At 56.7% G+C, this 23,730-nt stretch overlaps 1 protein-coding gene across 1 annotated transcript; it reads right to left on the minus strand.

Moving 5' to 3' along the window:
• Positions 1-273: 273 nt before the first annotated feature.
• Positions 274-21,039, minus strand: PLEKHO2 (pleckstrin homology domain containing O2). The gene is made up of 6 exons (XM_006209594.3): positions 20,906-21,039; positions 14,854-15,003; positions 10,551-10,667; positions 6,057-6,161; positions 4,422-4,520; positions 274-2,159 (listed from the first exon to the last, which is right to left on the minus strand). Exons 1-6 carry the CDS (start codon positions 20,915-20,917, stop codon positions 1,143-1,145), a joined length of 1,500 nt encoding a protein of 499 aa, XP_006209656.1. The 5' UTR covers positions 20,918-21,039; the 3' UTR covers positions 274-1,142.
• Between the last annotated feature and the right edge of the window lie 2,691 nt (positions 21,040-23,730).

Consider the following 23,730-nt stretch of genomic DNA (forward strand, 5'->3'; position numbering starts at 1 on the left):
CAGTCCAGCCACTGCAGCAGGATGGAGACTGGATGTGCTCCTAGCGTCAGAGAGGCCCAGGGTGTGGGCATGGACCAGGAAAGGTAAGGGAGAAAATGCTCCTTCCACAAGGAAGTTCAGGAGGAGCAGTCCATGGGGGGCCTGAGCCAGAGGTGTGGGGGGAAAAAGGGAGAGGGAAGTGGTGTCAAGCCCCAACACACCCCCATCAGCATTTGCATAAATGACTGGGATATTGGACCTGTTTGCATTGTGAAGAAACCACAGAGATCCAGATATAAATCCCATCTGGGAGGCACAGAAGTTGGGGCAGCTTCTCTTCTGAAGGTTGATTTATAATGGATTATGCACAGAATTTTCTGATGCTGACATCGGGGTTCACCTGTACAGGAATGTGCAAGGCTGGACACAAGCTGGTGCAGGGCCAGGGACTAGTCTACGAGACCCTTCGAGTTCCTCCTCCCCACTGGAGTCCTCCAGTCACAGCTCACCAGAGGGGAAGGCCTGTAGAATAGGAAACAGGCCCAGGGAGGGGGCCACACAGCAAAGGGCTTTCTCTCGCAGATGCCTCCCACCCGCTTTCAGAGGCCCTAGCTGGGTTCCAGGTCTCACTCAGCTGAGGGACGAAACTATAGCCTGGACCCAAGGCCTTGGCAGCTACTCAGAATAGGTGGGTGGAGAGGGTTGCTTATGGCTTAAAGCTGCCTCTGCCATGAGGCTCTCTGCCCGGGAACATCTGGACATGGAGGCTGTAGGGGGGCTCAGCTGTGCTCGATTCAGAAGTCAGGAATGTAAACTACTGAGGGTGGGAAGCAGAGATGATGCCACCCTCAGAAATCCTGAGCGCTGTGCCAAGGCCCTGGGGCGGTTCGGAGCAACCACGCGAGCACAGAGGTCCTGAGTGTATGCTCCCAAGCCAAGCCCAGAGCCGGAGGCCAGGCCAGGCCAGACAGCAGCCCTGGGTGGTACCTGGCACCACTGGCCCGGGCAGGGCGGGAAGGATCCCAGGAGTCTCTGCAGGTCCTGGCCAATCCCCAGCGTGCCTGATGGCGCTTCTACAGCCTGAGCAGAAGCACACTTCTCGGCAGGGCTGGGCTCTGGCGGACTGAGCCAGTCAAGAGGGACCGTGCCTGGCCCGGCAGGCCCTAGGGCGCGCTCCTCCTGTAGAGTGTCACCAGCTCCTTCCGCTTCTCCCGTAGCCCAGGTGCTTCCTGGCTCAGCTCTCCCAGATCTCTCATCTCCTGCAGGACCTGGGTGGCTTGCCTCAGCTGCTCCACAGCCTGGCTGAGCAACGACTCGGCGTTCACAGGGGCCGGCTCACTGCCCAGCACCTTTTTCAACAGTTTCTCCGTCTGTTCCGAGGCCACCTTCACCTCCAGCTGGGCTCGGTACAGCTGTTCCCTAGGCTGCCGTGGACGCCGGGGGCCGTCCCCAAGCAGGTCCCCCAGGGAGGAGCAGCGGGGATGGAACCGAGGTTGCGGGTCCCAGGGGGGCAGCGCTGTGGATGTTGCTGCATCATGTGCGGGAGTTCCGGGGGTGCCTGTGGCCTGGGATGGCTTGACAGGCTCAGAAATGTCATCCACACCATTCACTGAGACCTGTGCTGGGGCTGGGGCAGAGGTCTCATTGGCCCTAGGACTCTGGGCTGGCCCAGAAGCCTCCACGCCACTCATGGAGGCTCTCAGTTTCTCCGATAAGATCTTGGGTGGGGGTGTAGGGGGCTTCCCACCCTCCCTGGAAATAGCCTCAGAAGTCTCAGAACAGGGCAGCTGGGACGGTTCTGCACTCTTACGGTCAGGGGACTCCTCGGCGCTGGGGTTCTCCCAGCTCACCTTCAGTTTGTCAGGCAGGACCTTGTTGGGGGGCTGCTCAGAGCCACTGTCCTTCCCCACTGGAGTCTCTGAGTCTTCTTGGCTTTCAGGGTGGGCCTCAGAGCTTGCGGGGACAGGGGTTGGGGCTCTCTCCCCAGCAGGGGTCTCCACGCTGTCACCAAGACTAGTCGTCTCAGAGGCTGGGGAAGGCTTGGTAGGAGGCATGGGGGGCTGGAGTCTCTCCCGGGGCTGGGCTGCACTGACATCATCGCTGGGGGCAAACACTGGCGGCCCGCTGTCCGGAACATCGAGGTCTAGGCGTGAAAGCCCATCAGAAGCGGCATTGGCTACCTGAGGGGTGGAAGCGGGGCAGGTGTGGATGTAAACGTGGATGACTGGCTGCTCGGTCAGGTATGCCTACTTACAAGGGTACTCGAGCCTTCCCATCCAGGTCCCCCGCTCTCCATGCCCTCTGCCCTGCTTGCAAGGCCATTGGTTAGAAGATGAAGTGATTCTCTCATGAACCTTCTCTCACTCACACAGAATTCCTGGTTTTGGAATCACAGGCCAGGAAGGAAGAGCCAGGGTATCTTCTCAGCTCCCCAACCTGGCTTCTTCCAGCCTGGGCGATAGGTTACTTTTGAGTGGCAATTGTGCTGGCCTGAGGGGCAGAGGACATGGCTCCAGTGTTGTTCCGGGCCCCTATCTGGCTATATGGCCTTGGGAGGGTCCCTTTTCCGCAACCACTCACCCAGGGTCCCCACAGCCAGCAGGCATCTACCAGAACTCCTGCATCACCTTGAGCTCACTCTCTTCTGCTTCCACGCCCTGGAGACCTCTGTCCAGTCTGCCAGCCCCCCAGCCCTGATCTCTCCAGCCTTTGCCTGCCCAGCTGCTCAGCAGCCGGTGCCCACTCTCCTCACACTGTCACATGTGGCCCCAGACACGGGCAGCCCAGACCACAGCTGACTGCCAGAGGAGAACAGCTGCACCAAGCAGGCGGCTGTCCCCACCTGGCCCCGGGGACCCATGGTCATGGGGACAACTCCCAGGGAGCCTCAGAGGACCTGGAGCCGGGCTGGGCAGGACGCCCACCCGGGGTCCCTGGAGGTCTCTCACTCACTTTTACACGCACACAGGAGATGGGGCTAACACATGCACTCAGTTACTGGGACACGAGTCCCCTCCCTGATCTCTTCTCAGAGGGCACCCCTCTCCAAGGCCGGCTCCCCAGCACCTCCTGGGCCTAGGGTGCGCTCCTCCCTCAGACATGCCCCTTCTCTCTGGCTACTTCAGCCTCTCCCTCTGAAGGCTGTTTTTCCCTCAGCTGACAGACATGAACAGGCTGCCTCATCTCAAAAGCAAACTCTCCAATGTCCTTGGCCCCTTCCCATCTCCCTCCTCCCACCACGGTCCCTGTCCCTCCAGAACCAACAGCTCTGCACCCCCATGACAACCCTAAGCTGACTCCTTCTATGAGAAAATGTGCTGAAATGTCACCACCTGCCTTTTCCTCAGTCCCGCCTTGTGACTTGTGGCTGCCAACCCGGCTGATGACCCCCAAGCCTGTGCCCTTTTCTCTGGACAGACATGTCATTTGCCTCTCGGGCTTGTCTTCCTTAGCCCCCTACTGCCCCCGATCCCCCAAAGGTCACATTTGCTGAGGTGCTCTCCTGGAGTCCAAGACCTCCCCCGACCCCAACCATCTACCCCCATGAGTAACCCTGGTCTGAAAAAAGTCTCCATTCCCCCTTCCCTTTGCCCAGAATGTCTCCCAAGTGCCCTGTGCCCAGGGCCTCCGTTCGCCCCGTCTCCAGACGTAGGCTGCCTCTGACAACCTTCCCTCTCTGTCCAGTCCACTACCCCGAGCCCTATATTCAATCATGAGCCCAGGCGACTCTTGCTTCCCAGAGTCTCTCCCACTGGCCCCTCCCTTTTCACCCCCTCCTAGAGCCGGAGGTTCCCTCTCCCTCTATTTTCTGGCCCCCTCTCTTTGCCTCCATCAACCAAACCCACCCTACCCAAGGCCTCCACCTGACCTCTGGAAGCCACTCTGCCCCCAGCTCCTGCTTTCAAGACCTCCACAATTTCTTCCCCTGACCCCGCCTTCCCAGACCCACCTCCCAGTCAAAGGGACTGGGCAAGCCTCGAACTCTACCGCCCCATGACTCAAGCTCGCACCATTCCCGCCACCCAGGACCTCTGTCACTTCAGGTCTGCCCACTGAAACCTTCCCCACTCTCCGAGGGTCAGCTCAAGCGTCTGCGGGTCCTCTGTGGTCCCTCCTGCTCGGCGTCCCAGAGCTGCCCTCTGTACAAAAATTAGACACAGCACACTGCTTGGAGCAGTCTGTGGACGGGCTCTTCTCCAGCTGGAAGCTGAGCTCTGAGAGGTGGGACTAACCTCGGGCTCTCAGTTTCCCTCAGGCACCAGCTCGGCCCAAGGGCACACAGAACACATGCGCCCCCACGCCGACACGCTGCACACCACCCAGCAAGCCCAATGCCAAGAGTCCTCAGGAAAAAGGTGGTCCCAAGCCCACCGCCACCCTAAGGAGCTGGGGCCCCAGGCTCAACTGGCCCCACCCCCGTCCAAGCTGGGGCAAGGCTTTACCTCCTTCAGATGGACTCTCGTGGGGGGCCGGCGCCGCATGCCCCCCCGCACGCGGTCCCGTGTCACATGCTCCAGGGCACAGCTCTTGTCCACCTTTACCTGGGAAGGAGAAGGAACCACATCAGTCCCCACCAGGCTTGGAAGAGCAGAGGATGCCCGAGCATTCACCTGACTCAGAGGCAGGGTCTGCACCTGCATCCTCGCTTGACAGGCTCCAGTGCCCCACGCTGCCCTCTCTTGGAGGCCTCTCCCTATGTCTGGACCTCTGCTGCACTCCCGGTCTCCACACGGCCTTCGTCATCTCTCTGCACTCCGAGGTGCTCCCTGCTCTGCAGCTGCCCTCTTTGCCTCAGTCTTCCTGCCCAAACATGGGCTATGAGCCCTCACCACCCCTCAATCTATTGCAAATAGATGAGCAGCCCTGAGACTGCTTTTGTGCTTAGCTGGGAGTGGGAAGAAGACAGCCCATGATTGCCTGATACCTGGCTTCCAGAAAAGCGCTATCCTGGCCCCAGTCACTCTCCCAGGACCCCCGGGGGTAGCCCAGGAAAGAGCTGGGCCTCTAGCCCTTTGGGTGGGGGTGTCTGGAGGACAGTATCTCCTTTCTGAGGGTAAGGAAGGGGGCTGAGGGGCAGCCAGGAAGCCACAGTGAGCGTCACATGGGAAATCCAGCCTGAACCCCAGAGGAGCCTGTCCCTGTGATGGGGGTGGGGGGTAGGCTAAGACTTTTCTGCCCCCAGGTGAGGCTCAGGGCTCAGTCCCATCTGGGGGTCCTCACAGTGGAGAAGCTGATTCTGCTCTGCCAAAGCAGCAGACTGCAGCCCAGCCCCTGCTCCTGTGGCCTCTAACACCCGTGGTTTGGTCCATCATCCCCGCCCACAAAATGAGGACTTTTCCCCAGCTAGTGAAGGGTTGAGCATGACACAGTCACATAAGACGTGACATAGGAGCCATGGCTGCAAGTCAGAGGACCTGGGTATTATGAAGGGACTTGCTTGGGAAGATTCGCTCTCGAGTCTCAATCTTCTGTAATCTAGGTGGCCCCCGGGTCCATTTTAGCCCAAATAGCTACAAATCCAAGATGTCAAAGATAAACCCTCCCTAGGAGTTCCGGCCCCATGGGCCACCCTGCCTGCCCCGAGCCTGATCATGGCCACTGCTGCCGTCACCACTATAACTCAGGGGGCTGGGTGGCCACGGCAGACAAATAGGGAGGCCCAGGGCTAGAGCAAGCCGGGCCTGGACTTCACAGCCCAATTGACAAGTGAACTTGTGGCTCTCAGCTCACTGCCAGATCTCTCTGGCCTCGGCTCCCCTGCAGTTTCTAGCTGAAGCTGGGTTGGAAAGGAAGCATGGCTGCAACCAGTTAAATTCTACCCACCACCTACCCATGTTTTAATTTAAAGTAACTTACTTATTTTCCTTACATCTCAGTTTCCTCATCCATAGTATGGGAACACTAGCACCTACTTTGAGGGGTGTTGTGAGGATTAAATACCGTAACAACAGCAGATGCCCAGTGTTTGTAGCTGTGACATAATCAAATGGTTGTCTGGGGTGGAGCAGGGCAGGGTCCACCCTGAGATGACACGTGGTGGGGAGGGGCACAGAGCCATCCACAGGACTGCATCGCACCTCATCAAAAGCCTTGTTCTTGCCTCGGTTGATCCCTTCATTGAGGGCTTTGATCCAGGATTCCTTCTCCTCCCCACTGGGTGCCTGGAACTTGATGTCGCTGACCTGCAGAAGACAGGGGTGGGGCGGATGGCAGACGTTTAACAGGGTTCACGTTTGGGGGTCTTAAGGAAGCTTCCCCCTGCAGACTGAAGACTGAAGTCTGCCCTGGTCAGGAACAAACCAAAAGGACCCCCACATCAGGTCTGACACTGGGGCTTCAGGGCAAGGGCGGGGACAGATCCAGCAGAGAAGGGGCCCTCTCCCTGCATGCAGCTGCCAGAGATTTGGATTCGAATCAGCCTTGTCTTGTGGAAAGAGCCCAGATCTGGTCTCACTCCCAGTCTAGTGACTCCCTTAGGCCAGCTGCCTCTGAACTTCAGTTTTCTCTGTAAAGTAGGAGTAGTCCCAGTCTGCATCCTTAATAGATTGAGTCCAAGGGCGGAGGTGACAGGCGTGAGGGGTGTCCCTTGGTGAGGGCCCACTGGAGCCAGGGCCACCTGCAGCTGCTAGTGGGTCCCAAACCCAGCCTTGGCCAAGTGAAAAAAGTCTCAGGATCTCCTTTCTGGAGCTGAATCACAGGTTACAAGAAAGGGCATTAGGGAGGTCAGTCACAACACCCTCATGAAGACACAGACTCATCATATGGGATGGATTTGGCCAAGGTGGCAGAAAGTAATCCCGGGACTTAACTTCACACCCCAGCCACCGACCCCACCCCACAGGTCCCTTCCCACCTCAGGCAGGAGCGCCAAGCTCCTGCACTGGAGTCAGAAGGCAGTTCAGAGAGGCCCCTCCCTGCCAGGCCCCAAGGTCAGGGAGGAAACGGTGGAAGGAGTAAGGCCACACACACCGAGGAGCCGCCCTGTGTGGTGGAGAGTAGGGCCTCTGAGCTGGACAGACCAGCACTCACAGCTGGCTGACCCTGAGCCCCAGGGGGCTATGAAGATCAATGATGTATCAAAAGTGTTGCATCTGGAAGTGGGCACAGAGCGGGTGCTCAGTAATAGGAATTATCACCATTTCTTTCCTTCTGGACAAAAGAGTCCTAGTTTCCCGTCTAGAGAAAAGGATAACGCCCTACCACACGGCAACACTGAAGGAATCAAACATGACGAAAGCCAGGGCCTGCCACATAGTGGGTACTCAGTAAACACTTACTGAATGAATAGCTAATCAATGAATGAGCTGGCCCAAGGTTCCTGTTTTGGGCCGCTGCCCACTCTCTGACCTCACGATGCCCTAGTTCTTTGTCCGGTGGGTCACCAGCTGCCCATCCCCTGCCGGGGTGTTAGACGGCGCCTGCCCTCCCTGCCTCTCTCCCAGTCATTATGTAACGCGTGGCCCGCCTGGCCCCTCAGCATCCTCATTATATAACTTCCTCCTGGCTGCCTCTGCCTTCTTCTCATACAGGGCCCTGGGTCCCACCCACCTCCCCATGCCAGGCACAGCCAAATACTCATTTGCATGACCAGGGTAAATTCGATGCTGGCAGCAGATCAGCAGCTAAGTCGGAAACCCCAGGCCACCTTGGCAACTGCCTCGGCCCAGCCGTCAGGGCTGCTAGGGGCTCAGGAAGGGACAGCACTGCGTTCGGGCTCTGCAAGGGCCTCCCCAACCCTGTGATGGGGGCTGTGAGTAAGACGTCCAGGGCAGCCCGTCACCACTGCTGCTGCTCCTGCTCGCAGGCCCTGAGTTGCTGGGGCCCCTGCAGGGTGCAGAACTTAGCATCCCAGAGAGCTTGAGAAACGCACACCTGAACTCAGGAACAGATGTAGCAAGAGAAAGAGTGGGGCAGAGAAACAGCACTGGCTTGGGAGTCAAGAGCGCAAAGCTCTAGTCCCACCAACCTGCAATGAGACCTGCATGGGTCTCTTCACTATTCAGGGCCTCAGCGGGACCAAGAACACAATCACTAGACCCAGCCCAACTGCGACCCTTCCCCACTGGCGAGCCTACCTAGGCAGGCTTGGAGGAGAGTGTCGGCCCAGGGGCTCCCCTAGGAGGGAATACAAGGTCAAATGGGACCCAGCCCCACCCTAAGGAACCCTGCAATCATGGCTGAATGAGCCAGGCATCCCGTAAGGGTGATGAGAATAGGGACAAACAGGGTATCAAGCAGTTGCTCCTCTTGCCCCACCCCCACCCTCATGTCCTGAAGGGCCCCAGGCTGCACGGGTCCCTCCCCAAGCCCTTCCAAGAAACCCCAGGGGCACTAGGAGTTAGGAAGCTCACAGGACCGGCCACAGAAAAGACCCACATGGCTGGGAAAGAGGGGGTAAAAAATGGCAGAGAGGAAAGAAGTGGGAGGGGCAGAGAGGAGGCAGGAAAGAGGAAAGGGCCAAGCTGGCTGAAACCTGCAGCGCAGCAAGGCCCAGCAGAGGCCACCCTGCTTCCTGGCAGCGTCTGCCTGTGACCTCATGGCAGGGGTGTGGGGATGGGGAGGCAGGAGGGAGAGGGGCAAGCAAGACACTGGAGTCTTTGTTTATTTGATTAAAGGGGAAAAAAAGGCGGCCTCAGGACCAGACAGCCGGGGTCATGTGACCTCCTGTCCAGCCTGTGGCCTCACTGAGGATGGGAACACCCAAGGCGATAGAAGAGGAGGGGAGGGGGGACACACAGTGCTCTGGGCGGTCCACCATCTGACCTCTGGAGAGCCCCCACTCTCTGTGTGAGCTCCTGGGGTGTGAGGGTCGGGGCCCTTGAGCTGGAACCAGGGTGCGCTGTGCTCCCACTGGCCTGCAGCGCCCACCAATTGCTCCACAGCCCCATCTCCTCGACTGATCGCCCTGTTCCTAGAGTCACCCAGAGCCCACCTAAACTCTTGGCAGGCTGAAGGGATGAAAGGGAGGGTGTCGGCTGAGGCAGCTGAGAATGCAGCTGCACAAACAGGCCTCTCAGAAGGTGACATCCCACCCTGAGTGGGGCCCGACCCATCTAGTCCACCACCAGCTGCTCCTCAGAGCCGGGAAAGGAGGTGGCCCACAGACGGCACTGGCAGAGGACAGAGAAGCAAGGGCCCCTTCGCCCCACATCCACATGAGCTCACTAAGACACTTACAAAGACGCAGGCAGCCCCTCGGCCAGAGGAGCACTCGCCTGCATACACACAGGCGCACACATGCACGTCAGGCACCCAGGCAGACCTTCATGCACAGCGTGCTCACACGTCTCTCAAACACGCACACACAGTACAGCGCCACTCAGAGAGGAAGTGGGTCTCCGGAACAGGGTGGGGGTCTCCAGGGCCTGAAAGACCAAACTGTTGCTCTCCCCTTCCTCCTAAGCAGCAGAGGTCAAGTGAAAGCCACCGCTACTCTGGGCACAGCCCCGTCCCTGGGGTCTAGAGCCACAGTTGCTTCTTTGCCCCCAGCCACCACCAAGCAGGACAGAGGGTTAGTAAGTAAAGCATCACGGTCTCCTCCAGGGCCCGGAGCTCAGGGGACCACAGAGGACCAGGCTCCTGGCCCTTAAAGCTGGGGAAAAAACGGGGGGAGCATGTAGCTCAGTGCTAGAGCACATGCTTAGCATGCATAAGGTCCTGGGTTCAATCCCCAGCACCTCCATTAAAAATAAATAAATAAATCTAATTACCTCCCCCGCTATCGAACACACACAAAAGGCTGGGGAAGAAACAGAATGGCCTCAGGCAAGCCCAGACCAGGCCTGCTCCCCAGTCCCCAGCCTCTGTGACTCAGCCCTGCTCCACATGACGCGCAGAGGTTGGGGCGGGACGAGGCGCGGCCTGGCTGCAGATGGGCGCACCAGCCTCCAATCTGAATTCCCTCCAGACATCTGTGAAACTCTGCCACATGTCAACACCCACCAGGCCTCCCCGCCAGAGACGCTGGGTGCAAAGAGTGAACTTCATCTGTATACACAGCATGTCCCAGGGAAAGAAGCTCTCAGGCAAGAGACTTTCTCCAGCTTCAGCCAAGAAAGGACCATGCAAGGGGAGGAAAGTTGGGAGGCTGTGGGTCCAAGTACTGAGTCTAGGATGGAGGGTAGGAGGGGTGGCCCACCCGGGAAGGCCTGGGATGAGAGAAGGTGTGGCCGCCTGACTACGAGGGGTGACGGCCTCATTCCCCAGCTTTCTTGCCTCAGTCCTGGGCCTCCTGTGTCCAGGGTGTGGGAGAAGGCCAAGGGCCCCACCTCCCAAAGGCTACTTTCCAACTCTAGCCCGGGAAGGAGGCCCCAGGGCCTGGAAGGAGAGCAGAGCTCTCAGCAGAGCCCTAAATGCACCTCCTATCAACCAGGGGCTGGGGGACTCCAAGGCAAAACGAGCCAAAGGTCCAAATGGTGGCCGCCCCTGGGTTTGAGCTTCAGCCACACTTCACAGAGAACTGGCAGGTTGCATCCAGGGGCCCAGCCTGTCTTAGACAGCCTTCCAGGGGGGATCTTCCCAAGCAGATCCTGGCCTGGAGGGAGGTCAGCCAGCGGTGGGCCGAGCCCTACCTTGTTCCCTGGGGACCGCAGCAGGATAAAGCGGTGTTTCCGCTTGAGGAGGGCACGAAGGTCCTGGCACTTCTCATAGCTGCCCAGCTCCACTGTCTCCACACACTTCTGCTCGTCCTGGGGAGGAAGACAGGGGACACGGTGAGAGCTAGATGCACCCAGACCCTCAATACCCAGGCCTCGCCCCAGACCCTGATTCCACTCAGTCAGGGCATCACTTGGTCAGAGGGGGACCTTGGGCTGCCAGTCAACCACCAAGATGCAGAATTCAGACCTTGGCAAGTAGATGGGGCTCAATCTGTAATGGTTGGGAGAATGCCCTCAAGGCTCACCACCCACATGAGAAATGGGGTTCAGGTAGCAGGGCTGACTCAAAGGAGGAAACAGGGGAAGGTGGAGAGGCTTAGGAAAGTGTTCTTGGGGGTCCATGCAGGCCCAGGGGCCAAGCAGAGATCTGTGAAGGAGGTGGCCTGGAAGAAGCAAGTCATCACAAAATGATGCGGAGAAAAGGTTTCCCAGGCAGAGCCACAGAGGGAAGCATAAATAAGGCTTGTTCAGGGCTACGCACCCTGCCTTCACCACAGTGATATCCTGAGTTGACTTCCCCACTTGGCCTCTTCCTCCACTGAGGACCACAGTCCTGAGGACCTTGGCTTGGGGTGAGAGGCCACTCTCTCCATGGCCTGCCAAGGGGAGAGGGCAAGAGTTCCTTCAAGAGTACCCACCCCAGGGGGAGGGTATAGCTCAGTGGTAGAGTGTGAGTACAAGGGCCTGGGTTCAATCCCCAGTACCTCCACTAATAAATAAATGAAAACCTAATTATCCACCCCCCCTCAACACACACAAGAGCGCCCATCCCGAGCCTGCCACCCTGAGGCCTCATCATTAGTAGGGCTGGTGGCCAGCCTCTTCTCAGCTACCCCTGAACACTGGCTTGGCTGCCTTCCTGCCCACCAGCCCTGGCCATTCAGTGCTGGCTTCCTAATGGGCTCTGCCCACCAGGTAGGTGCCTCCCCAGCAAGCGGCTTGGGGCACACTCCTCCCTCAGTGGTGGTCAGCTGGTTCCTCTTCCAGGGGAGACCCAGCTGGAACAGCTTCCTGGGTGTGGTGCACTCTTACTCTGGAGATTCCAGGGAAGTAGATGCAGGCCCTCCAGACTGGCCAACAAGTTAAGCAAACTTTCGCTTAACATGCAGAACCAGCATCCAACCAGCGACCGCCTCAGTGCTCTGCAGTTTTGGGTGGAATGTCTGGAAGGCAGTGACTCAATTATTTGCAGAGGAAATGCCCTAATTTCCCTCCATGATAATCCACATATACTAAGAAACCCTGATACTTAGTAAAACGTTTGCATCCTGATTCTTCCAAGCCTTCAAGCACCCTGAAATCCCAGAGACCCAATATTTGCCTCACTCTATAGAGGAAGAGGCGAAGCGATTTGCCTTAGGAGTACAGAACCAAATATAAGGGGTAGGGCCAAACTCAAATGCACATCCTCTGACTCCCAGGCCAGAGCTCCTTCCAGCTACAACACTTCTCCCAGCCAGAGGCTGGGCAGTGCTTAGTGGCAGGTGCTCTGCACCAGTGGTCCTCCGGGTGTGGTACTTGGGCCAGCAGCAGCAGCGGCATCTGAGAACTTTTCAGAAATGCAAATTCTCAACCCTCATCCCTACTGAATCATAATCTTAGGAGAACGGGCCTGGCACTCTGAGTTTTAAGCCCTCCAGACGATTGTGATGTATGCAAAAGTTTGGGAACCTCTGCTCTACACCAGAGGTTCTCAACCTTGGCAGCACCTGGGAGCTTTAAAAGCCCCAATGTCCAGGCAACATCCCAGACCAATTACATCAGGATCCCTGGCGGGTAGAGCCCAGACATCAGTATTTTTCAAAGCAGATGACTCCACAGCCAAGGTGGGTAAGCACTGATCTACTTTCTCTTCAGCCCCTCACAGAAAGGGGAAGAGGTAGCCTGATCTTTTCCAACCAGGTATCTTTCCCCATTTTTGCCTCCAGCAGCTCTTTCCAACCCTTAGTCTCCAATCCCTTCCAGGTTCCTGCACTCCACACAAGGCTGGTAAAATCCACCTGCGCCAGGAAGCTGCCCTGCCCACTCGCATGAGCCCGAGCCTCAGTGCTCTCTCCCTCCTCTGAGGTCCCACATCGGCGGGCACCTCTGCAGGCGTCATTCCAGGTGCTAGACATGCCCTGCCACGGGGAAGAAAGTCCTGACTCCCTACTAAGCCATCACTTTCTACCCTCTGCTGCATGTGTCTGCTCTCCTTTCTGCTCCCCCTACAGCGCCCTACAAGAGGCAGCCCTCAAGGGTGGCGGACATAGGAAAAGTTCACTGAACTGAATGCCTGACTCAGAGTGAGACTACAGGAAGGACTCCCCATCCCAGAGAGTGTGGCTCACCTGTCCCCTGCACAGGCCTCTTCCTGGCCCAAACATACCCTCCTCTGCCTGGAAACAAAAAGTCAGTCCATCTCCACCAGCTGGCTCCCTATGTCCGCCTGACCTGGGTCTCCTCTCAACCTGAAACGCTGAATCATCCGGCCCTTCTGCAGCTCAGAAGAATCGGATAAACCAGCAGGCACTGGGCGGGGGCAGCATTTTTGGAATGTCAGCCTCACTGACAGCAAAGAAACAGCCAAGAGCCATTCGCACTCGCCTAGTTCCTTACATCAGAAACAGAAATTGAACTAATAAGCATTTCTCAATTCCTTCTCCTGAGCCAAGCTCCCCCACCCCCAAGTGCTAAGTTCTTGAAACTGCACTGAGGTTTTTAATAGTGATTTTTTTTTTAAAGTGTGATTTAGACTTTTCACGTTTAGGGGATGTGAAATCCTTTCTGCTTCTCAGATGTGGCCAGATGTAGAGAGGCGGCCCAGGACAGTCTGGCAGCGCCTGACAGGCTGACAGCTGGGGGCCTGCCACTCAACTCTTATGGCAGCTGAGACTGGAGGAAGCTTTGACAACCCCCTTTATTTATAAAAATAGCCCCCTGCCGCCACCACAGCACAACCTAATTTGGTGACAGCAGCAGTACAGAACATCTGGGGGGCTGTCTGCACCATGCACCCCCTTGGCCTTCTCCAGCTGCTTCTCTGACACCCCAACTCCATGAGCCTGGGGACTCGGGCAGGAAAGATGAGGTGCTTCTAAAGGCAGCTCCTTTAAACACCTAGATCTGGCTGCCCAAGCTTTCTTGGCCTGGAACAATTATGAATTTGCCAAGACAGCCTGAGGCACGCTGACAGAGGCTGATAGGGAAAACTCTCTTCCTCTGCCCCAAGGCCAGTTCTACCCGCCCCCCATGTCAAAGGCACAGAGTGATTAGCCCATTTTTAGGGACAGGCCCTCTGATAGCCTCAGCATCTCCAGGTAGAAGCCACCTTTCCTCCTCAGGTCTTCACCCAGAACTGGTTCGACTCTTATTTAACACACAACTTCCGAATCCTTAGTCGTTCAAATTCTAAGCCTGCTGAAATGAAAATGGGCACTTCCCTGAAGCGAGAAGACATGAGGACTGGGAAAGGCACAAGGGCAGCAGAAATGGCAACTGGCAGCTTGATGTTAAAGGAGAAAGAAAAGCTGAAAAGTACGGTCCTGCAGCACAGAACGGTCTGGGCATCAGCGACGCTGAGCTACCAGGGAGAGCCTCCATTTAGGCCGGCACCTTCTGTGGAAGAAGGCAGACAACATTCACCATACTTTAGAGGACTTCCAACCAAAAATAAATTTTTGAGTTTACTTGCTGGCATAGCTGGGTGGAGAGAGCCCTGACTTTGGTTCTAGATCTAACCTTCATTCACTGAAACGCTGGAGAGGATTCGGCCGCCCTGGACCTCAGGGTCCTCCTCTGTAGAATGTAACATGCCGACCTCTCTCACAGGACTGTCATGAGCATCGTCCAAGAGGTGTGTAAGACCTCTAAATAAGCATGAGCCATAAGTGTCATTTCTACTCTCATCACTGAGTAGAGCAAGGCTGTTTTCTGGAAGAGTCACACGTGTGGAACCTAGCCCCTAGCGTGGGTGTCAGGCTGAGGAGACACACACGTCCCCATGCACATGCGCCTCAAAGAGCCCCTCATCTAGAAGCCCCAGACTTGCACCTGGAGGTTTTGTCGCCGTGTGGCACAGACTCAGAGAAGACCAGGCAATCGCCCAAGGTTGCACAGCAGGTCAAAGGCGGAGAAGGTCTTCCAGCCCTGGTTCTGGATCCTCTGCTGGCCTGGGCTGCCCTCTCTTTGCTCCCTGCCCTGGCACCCCCAAACTCAAGACCAGGCAGGCGCTTACCTCGTTCTCGTAGACCAGCAGCTGGGCCTGGCAGAGGAGCAGATAGCGGTCTTTCCAGAGCCCCAGGAAGCCCCCACTGCTCTTCTTGATCCAGCCAGCCTTGTCCGCCGTCTGTGCTCCCCGAGGCTTCTCGCCTGCCTCCTTCACACCCTGTAAGAGAGCACCGGGACACGGCGTGAGGGCCGCTGCCATGACGCCACACAACGGATGTGTCCCTCTGCTGGAAACCTACTGACACCGCCCCAAGTGAGCATCCCCACAACCCCTGACGCAGAAACTCTTGATCCAGCACCAGGAAAAACAGTAATAACAGCAGCCACCTTATACTGAGCCACCGTATTGTTTTACATACACCGTCTCATTTAACTTGTGCGACTACCCTCCCAGGCAGAAGCATCATTATCCACATGTCCTGGCAGACTAGGAAGCTCCTTTGAGTGGGAAGATGACTTGCCAGAGTCACACTGCTGGAAGGACAGAATCAGAATTCAAACTGGGTCTCTGGCTCCATGTTCTTCCCCCCTCCACCACTCCTCCTCCCGTGAGTTCATTCAGCCAGTGAACACACATTGTACTGAGCACCTACAGTGTCACAGGTGCTGGAGGAGGCAGAGAAGAATAAAAGTAATGCATCTTTGTCCTCATAGAGCTGGCAATGAGGGGAAGGAGGAGCTGAACAAACACCAGACATGAACACATGAACAAGTGTGAGATGCTTGCTCATGAAACACTGAAGGGAAGTGAAGAGCAGGGAATGAGAGGACAGCGGGGGATCTGGTTCAGATCAGGGTGGCCCAGGAAGGAACCCAGGAGGAGAGGACGTTTAAGCAGGATCAGAAGGGAGGAGGCAGGCAGGCAGAGTGGTCATCTTCCTCTCTACCCTTACCCTTTTAGAGAGCCCACTCTGCAGCCCCCGCATCATGCCCCAAAGCAGGAAGCTCCTCTGCCCTCACTCCCGCCCCAGGCCAGGAGGTTGAAGCAGCCACCCTATCTGGTAAGGGCATCAAGGATGCTGCCATCGACCAAAGGCTGGTACAGAAAATAAACTCAAGGCCTCCTCCAGGACATGGCAGCCACCCTGGAGCCTCCAGGCCAGCCACCGACATCTTGTGCCCTTTGATTACCTGCTTGGGTAGCTGGGTGCCAGGTATATGGCTACCAGATGGGGTTGAATTCACCCTTAGTCCCCAGAACCCAGCACTGTTCCTTTACACATAATGGGTGCAAAAATAAACCCAATTTGCTAACCACTTTGCTTCAGTGACTGGTACCCACAGTGGTGAGTGTAAAGGGGAGGGTGGAAGAGAGGGGGTTAAGAAGCGTGTCAAAATCTAGAGGATGCTAGAAGGAAATCAGCACTAATTTTGACTACTTTGTAATTTACATAAAGCCCAAAAAAAGGGGTTCCAGTTAAAAGGAGCATAATTCTCCCCAGGGATACCCTGTGACCACAACCGCCTTTGGAAGGACAAGTTCAGACAGAAGTGTGGTGAGCTGTCAGGGGCTGGGCCAGGCACAGCCTCCCTGCTCTCCATCGTGGCGGAGGAGCCCCAGCCTGGCTCTCACTGAGGCCTCCTCACCCTCTGAACTGCACACACCAGTGAGCAGGAGTCTGAGCTTTGAAGACCAAGTCACACAGACCAGGTCCCACCCAGGTCAAGAGGCAAGTCACTTGATCTCTCTAAGCCTCAGTTTCTTCATCTGTGAAATGACAATATTAGCAGAAGTTGCAAGGATTATAACTCCATGAGGGCAGGGATTTTTGTTCTGTTTACTGCTGTATCCGCAGTGCCTAGACGGTGTCTAGCACACAGTCGGCACTCAATAAATGTTTGTTTCTGGACAAAAAGATAAGGCATACAAAGCAGTGCCTCGGATACCCTAAACTTAAAGTAAATGGCAGCTGTCATTACTGTTACTGTTGTCACTGCCATCCCCTTGCTCTCAGGGACCCACTCCCTGGGCCTCAGAATTCCGGAAGAGGCCTTTCTGGGCTCAGCTGCTGGGCCTCAGTGCCCCAGGAGCTCCAGGAAAGCAAGGTGCCCCCTCAGGGTCTCTCTCTAACTTGTAGATGACAAGAGGGAAGTGGGATGGTCCCAAGAGGTCTTCCCAGATGGAGGAATGAGGAAGTGGGAGGCTTGCCTACAGCCCAGTTACGAGCCACCCTGACGGGGGTGGGGGGGGGGACTTCAGGGCTGTTCGACAAGAAAGGAGAGGGTCTAGCACCCTACCGTGCACCCAACGCCCTGCATTACCAGAGACCTTGTGTTTAGCCCCTTGGGCTGTGTGACCCACAGGGGCCTCATCCCCTCAGAGACCCCTGCAAGCCAGTCCAGGCCCAGGGCTGGAAGGGAAGAAGTGAGAAATGGGAAGCCCCACCCCCACATTTCACATGTCACACCCCTCCCTCAGCAGCTACAGCAGTTGGCCACCTCCTAGGACTGCAGACTCTGGGCTTCTCCTAAACGAGACTGTGGAGCAAGGAGCTGCTGCCCAGATCTCCCCCCTCACTCCAAGCTCGCCTCCTGTTTTCAGGGGCCCACCCAACACCCCATGGGATCTCACGCCCCTTTCTAAACTCCCTCCACTTGTGACCTCCCCTGCCTGCCTCACCCAGAGGCTGGCACGTGAAAACTTCCTGCCACGTGAAAGCTCCGGGGGCCAGGCTGGAACCCGGTGCCATGACCACTGTCCCCTCTGGGTGTCGTGGAGCAGTGCCCAGTGAAGACCACAACTGGACTAGCTAGAGAAGCAAGTCCAGGGCTTTTAGGGATGAGGGGACCAGGATGCGACTGAGGAGAGAAGGCACTTTGGGATGGGGAGAGTGACAACTGAGGGGCTGGAGGTGGCAGGAACCAAAGCCCAGAGAAGGGTCCCTTTGTCAGGGATCAGCTACAGCAACAGCCACCAGAGGAGAGGCCAGGCTGGAGGTCAGAGCCCTGCCTGCCGGCCACCCTTCACCCAGCCCTCTCCCTGCCCCTCAGACACTCTCCCACCCGGGGCTGGGCTATGCCCCAGTAAGTTTTAATAAGCAGCCCCTCCCCTTGGCAGGGCTCACAGGGGAGTTTTTGTCCTGCTCAGCCCAGTTTCTCGGCCTCCTCTCCTCTTATTGACCAGCTGACCACTGTTCATTCTGTTTGCCTTCTCCTCTCCCACCCATCCTCACTCAGGCCCTCCCCTGCCCACCATGGGCTGCTTCTGAGGCACCCCTGGGCGCCAGCCTGGCCCCACTCTGTCTGAGGTGGGAGGGTCTCTGGGTCATTCATTTAAAAGAAAAAAAAAAGGAAGAAGATGCCAGGTCACCCCAACCCTGTGCACAGAAGGGAGCAGGTGGAAAGCCACAACACAGGCCATGACAGAGGGACAGAGACCAGCAGAAGGGAACTTGCTGGCACCTCACATCACAGGGAGCTTATGATGATGACCTTTGCCCTTTGACTAAACCCCATGATGTTCTGACCAAACCCTGCTAAGAACCCCCCACGTCAGAGGTCTGTGATGGGGCGATCAGGGAGGGGAAGCAAAGGCTCTGCCCTGGGGAACGTCCAGTCTGATGAGGGCAACACAGACCCTGCACAAGGCAAGTGCTCAGCCTGGGGGTTGGTGGGCATCCCCGCTTGAGAGGACCTGAGCCTGCTGGGAGGGTCCTAGCACCTCCCCAGCGGAATACATCTTAGCTCTCTGGCGGGGTAAGGGCTTGGGGTTAGTTTGGGAAGCCCTTGCAGAACGAGGGAAAGAGATACACACCTTGGCCCAGAGAAGGAAAGGCACAAAGGGTATCACAGACCCTACACTCTCAGGAGGAGAAAGCGCAGGCCAGAAAGGGCCAGAGATTAGCTCACGGTCAAGTGCTGGGACAGGACACTGCCCTGCCTCTCTCTAGATAGGTAAGGGCAAACGAGCCACCTGGAGCTACTGGGGAGCTGGAGGCCAAGCCAGGGAAAGACATGGCTGAGAGGAAGAGGGGCAGAACCCCAGGGCAGGGACAGTAAAGCCTGAGTTCAAGGTTTTTAACCCTACTCCAGTGGCAACAATACTTCACACTGATCCCTGCAGCTTTCAAAGCTTTTGCACATAGGGCATGGCATTTCTGGTCTGCCCACCTCCCTCATTTTATAGATGGGGATATGGAGGCCCTGAGAACACAACTGGATAGAAGCTCAGTGCCCAGAGCCACCCTTCACCAAATCTCAGCCTGAAAGGAATTACCAATCTATTGCACGGAGGAGTTCACTGAGGCTGAGGGGGCTTGGCACCAGGATGCCTGAGGCATGGGGAGGAAGTTAAAGCTGGGGGAGGACTGAAAGCAGACATTTGGGAGTGAGATGATTAGGCCAGCCCAGGGTCATGGGGCAGAGCAGGTGACCATGATCTAAGAGGTGTTTTAGAGAAATGAGGATGGGCACTGGGGCCTGGAGAAACCAGGGGAAATGACTAGAGGAAGAAATGGGCGAAAGAGAGATACCAAAGGGGAAGTAGGGGATATGGAGCCCCTGGCTGTGTGGGAGGTGGTAGGCAAGACCTTAGATAGCCCAGGTATGCGGGGAGCTTTTGGCATCTGGAGTCAGTAAATGGCAAAGCAAGAGACTCAGGACCAGAGGGAGTACACGGCTGGGCTGGGCCGACCACGAGACAAACCATCGGCCCAGGAGGCCCCCGGAGAACTTCCCTTAATTGGGGGCCATAGCAGATCAGGAGATGGAGTAATCCTGTCCCACATCCTCTGGGAGAAGGGGTGGGGCTACAGCCAGACAGCCTGGGCCCTCACAACAGGAGTAGAGGGGCAGCCCCATCCCTGTCAGCAAGCAACCACAGCAAATCATAGTGGCCTGACTTTGCCCCCTACTTCCAGCCACTCTGAGAGAAGGGACTACAATCAGAACCTGGGGAGGAGGCCAGGCCCTATATTTTATAGAAGAGGAAATGCAAGCTGAGAGGGGAAGTGACTTATATACCATCCCACAGAAATGCAGGGCCTGGCCTACAGGGAACGTTGACAGATACCCCAGCTGCCCCTGGTCAGTGGTCCTAGGAAGTAGGGAGATGAGCACTGACAGGGACACAGGCAGCCTGGCCTCCAGCTGGCCAGGGTTGGCCCAAGAGTGAAGGCTTCATCTTTCATCCATGCAAAGACACATCCCCTTCCATTTGTCTGGGAGGGGCAGAAGCTGAGACACCTCCCCCACCTCCAAGGTACCAGAAGCAAAATCTTCTAGCCTCAGTAGGCCCCTCCCTAATTTATTCATTCCACAGTCACACGTTAAGTGCTGGCTGTGTGCTTAGATGAGGTGGCTATTGAGAGAACTGAGTCTGCAAGTCAAGAGCAGGGGTCACAGAGTGCCTGATCCCACCCCAGACCAAGATGGTTTTGAGGGGTAAGAGGCAGGTTCGAGGGGCGCTGCTGGTCCAGCTTCCCAGCTCCTCCAGGGAGTCAGCCCTCCCAGGGATGTGGAGAAGGCAGGAGCGGGGATTAGCCCCTACATGGGCCTGACTCCCCAGCAGGGGAGAAGGCAGACTCATAGGGGAAAGGGACTCACAGAAACGTAAACAGGGGAGAAAAATGCAACTTCTCCAGTCCTCTAGCCACCAGACACGGTCACAGCTTCAAGATTCCTTGAGACAGGGACTCCAGAACCCACAAACCTACCACAACACACACACACACACAGTTTGGCCCTTCAGGATCTGACCTGGACGGCACAGGGAGTCAATGGTAACCAGAGTTCGAGCCCAGCAACCCAGGCCACTTTCAGCAAGCCATCAAACTGACCAGAGCCTCAGTCTCCCCATCAATCGGATGGGAACAGTAACAGCCACCATGCCCACAGTTGGTAAAAGAAGACAGATAATGAAAGAGGACGAGTCTACGAGTCTAGGATCTCTACAACGGCCTCTGCCTCATCCCAACTGCCTAGACTCTGCCTGGGTGGTGGGGGTGTCCGCAGACCCGCCGGAGAGGGGCCGGCTAGAACAAGGGCCTGAACCAGGGACCCAGCCTCCGTGAGGGGCTCGTAGCCTCCAGCCCCGGCCCCCCGCCTGGCCCGGCCCTCACCTCTTCTTCCATGGCGAGTCCGCTGAGGTCCGGCCGCTCAACCACTCGGCCGCTCAGTCCCCGCGCCGCGCGGGCTCCTCCACCTCCATCCGCGCCGGGGCCGGGCGGCGGCTCTGCGCGTTCTGTCCCGCGGGCTGCCGGGGGCCCAAGAAACTTCGGGGGGGCGGGGCCGAGGGCGGAGAGAGGCTTCCGGGGGCTGGGGGCGGGGCCTGGGGAGGGGACTAGCGGGGCCCCGAGGCCGGGTCTGGAGCGGGAAAAGAGGGACGGGGCCGGGCTGAGGGAGGAGCCTGGGCGGGGCCGGGCGGGGGTTTGGGGACTGGATGGAGGAGCGGGAGCCCGAGGAAGACGGTGGGGCGGGGGACAGGGCGGAGAGAGGTTTCCCCGACCCGCAGAGGGAGAGGGACTGGAAGGGGATGAAGAGTGCGGGGAACCGGCAGGGAGAGGGGGAGGGGGCTTCCGGCCTTAGGCGGAGGCGGGGGAAGCGGGCGGGGTCCGAGGGCCGGGCCCGGGTGGGGCATGTCCGAGCGAGCGCCCGAGGTGCAGGCTTCCTGTGCCTTTGAGGTTGCCAGACTGGGCCAAGCCGCCCTGGGCAGCCCAGAAATGGGGGCATCCAGAGACTCCTTTCCTCCCTGACGCTGGGGTAGTGGCGACAACGTGGTCCTCTTCTCCCTGGAACCTCCTGGCAGGGCGGCGTCTAGGGCTCCGGTCTCGGTCTCGGAGAGTACCGTCCCGAGAGTCGTATAACGGGAGGACCTGGTGCTGAGAGGCTGGACTCCGGGGTTTCTTTGGGAGAAGAGGTCTGCCTCTGGGTCTCAGGGGTTCCCAGATGCAGTTTTCTCCTACTCTTGTGGGGCATTGCTCAGAGCTGTCCTTTCTGGTTCCTGCATCAGCATCGCGCACTCCTACCCCTATCCAGACATGAATCTTGCAGCCGTGACAAACCTTGCCGGAGAGTGAACTATAGGGATCAGATAATGGTGTTAGTTATACCTTGTGCCCTTACACTAAACAGAGGCCCAGAGAGAGAAAGTTACTTGCTGCACCCCAGCCTCCAGCACCATCCTGTTCCCACCCCCACTCTTCCCCCTTGGCTCTCTGTGTCAACCCTGCCCATGCCTCAGCAGGAAGAATTAAGTGCCTGTGGAATCAATGGTGACCTCCTTTGGATCTGGCTGCCATAGCAGCAGCTGTACCAGTTGACCCAGCTCTCCTTTCACTGCCTTCTGCTGGCCCTCAGGCTCCCAAGTCACTTCCAGCCAGCATGGAAAAGGGCAGCCTGGACCTCCAGGGCCAAGGGGAAAGAAGATGGGGTCATATTTTTTCTTCATACCAGGGCCTGGGTTCCTTTATCAGAAGGGATGAAGATAATCCAGCCTGAGGAACTGAGAAAGTCAGTATACATGGCCACAACATGTTTTTATTACCTCAATCTGCAGAGCTGTGCAGCCATTGTACCTTGTACCTAAGGACTCAGAAGATCCTGCATCTGGAAACTCAGATTCCACCTACCGGAGACCAGAGACCCTTGGGAATTCGTTCTGGTGCACACAAGCAACTCATGGTGGGGATGGGGGTGATGTCAGTTTTGATACCCAGCCAGCTCTGTCGCTTTTGAGAGTGCACCACTTTGGTCTCAGTTTACCCATCTGGCCCATGCTGACCCTCTGGTTATTGCCGCCACACCACGTGCATCTTTTCAACACAGATATTTTATTTGCTGTGATTATTTGTCAGACCCTCCAGCTGGAAGATAATGGCAGGACCCAGGGTCCATGTTCTCTGTCAGAAGAGAAAGGCAGGTGAAAAAAACCATGTGTTCGACGTGAGGGTAAATGCATAGAGGAAGGGCACCAAAACCAGGACAGAGGGGCAGAATAGGCATTCTAGGCAGAGGGGACAGTGAGAGAAATAGCATGGAGCCAAGAAGCAGTATTTGTGTGTGTGTGCGTGTGTGTTTGTGTGTGTGTAGGGAAGGCCAGGCTGGAGAAGCAGACATAGCTCAGTATAGAGAGGACCTTAAAGGCTGTGTGGAGGAGAGTATATTTTAACCTCAGGGCAATGGGAGGTCATTGCAAGTTTTGGGCAGTGGAAGGGATGAAGTCTGTTTTGCATGTGTACCATTTAATTAACAAAGTTTATTGGGTGCCTCTTAACTGGGGTGTATTTCAGTACTTCATCCTGACGTTTATCTGTTCACTCAAAAGAATTTAAGGCACCTCTGTTACCAGCTCACTGTACCTAAACTCTTCACATATATTTCATTTAATTCTCACAAAAGTAGATACCTATCCATGAAATAGATACCATTTTTATCCTCACTTTACAGATCAAGAATCCAAGGTTTGGACCTGTTTAAGGTCACTGACTGGTAAGCGGTGGCCCATGGATTCAGACCTTGCCTGACTCTAGAGCTGTGTTCTTTACTAAATGACATGTTCTGGCAACATAGGGTGACCAGGCCACTCAAAGGGCCAGGCCCTGCCTTGGAGAGCTGATGAACCAGAAGGAGGGTTGAGAAGTCCCGAGAAGGAATACACAGTGTGTGATGAATGCTGGTTTCCAGAGGGGGCTGGAGGTAGCAGGGTTAGATGGATGGGGGCCCAGGGAGAGCAGTGGGAATTTAGGAAGAGGGAACATCTCACAAACATGAGAACTTGTAACCCTGACTTGTTACGGGAACTGTAGGCAGATTTCTGTGGTCATATGCATGTGATGGTGGTGGGGATTTCGGAAAGATGCCTCGGAAGGAGGCAGCAGAAGCTAGAGCACTAGGGGCTTTGAGTGCTGACCTAAGAGATTTAAATTCCTCCTGCAGGAAGCCAGCA

This window comes from Vicugna pacos, chromosome 6, assembly GCF_048564905.1.
Source record: "Vicugna pacos chromosome 6, VicPac4, whole genome shotgun sequence".
In the NCBI taxonomy this organism is placed as follows: domain Eukaryota; kingdom Metazoa; phylum Chordata; class Mammalia; order Artiodactyla; family Camelidae; genus Vicugna; species Vicugna pacos.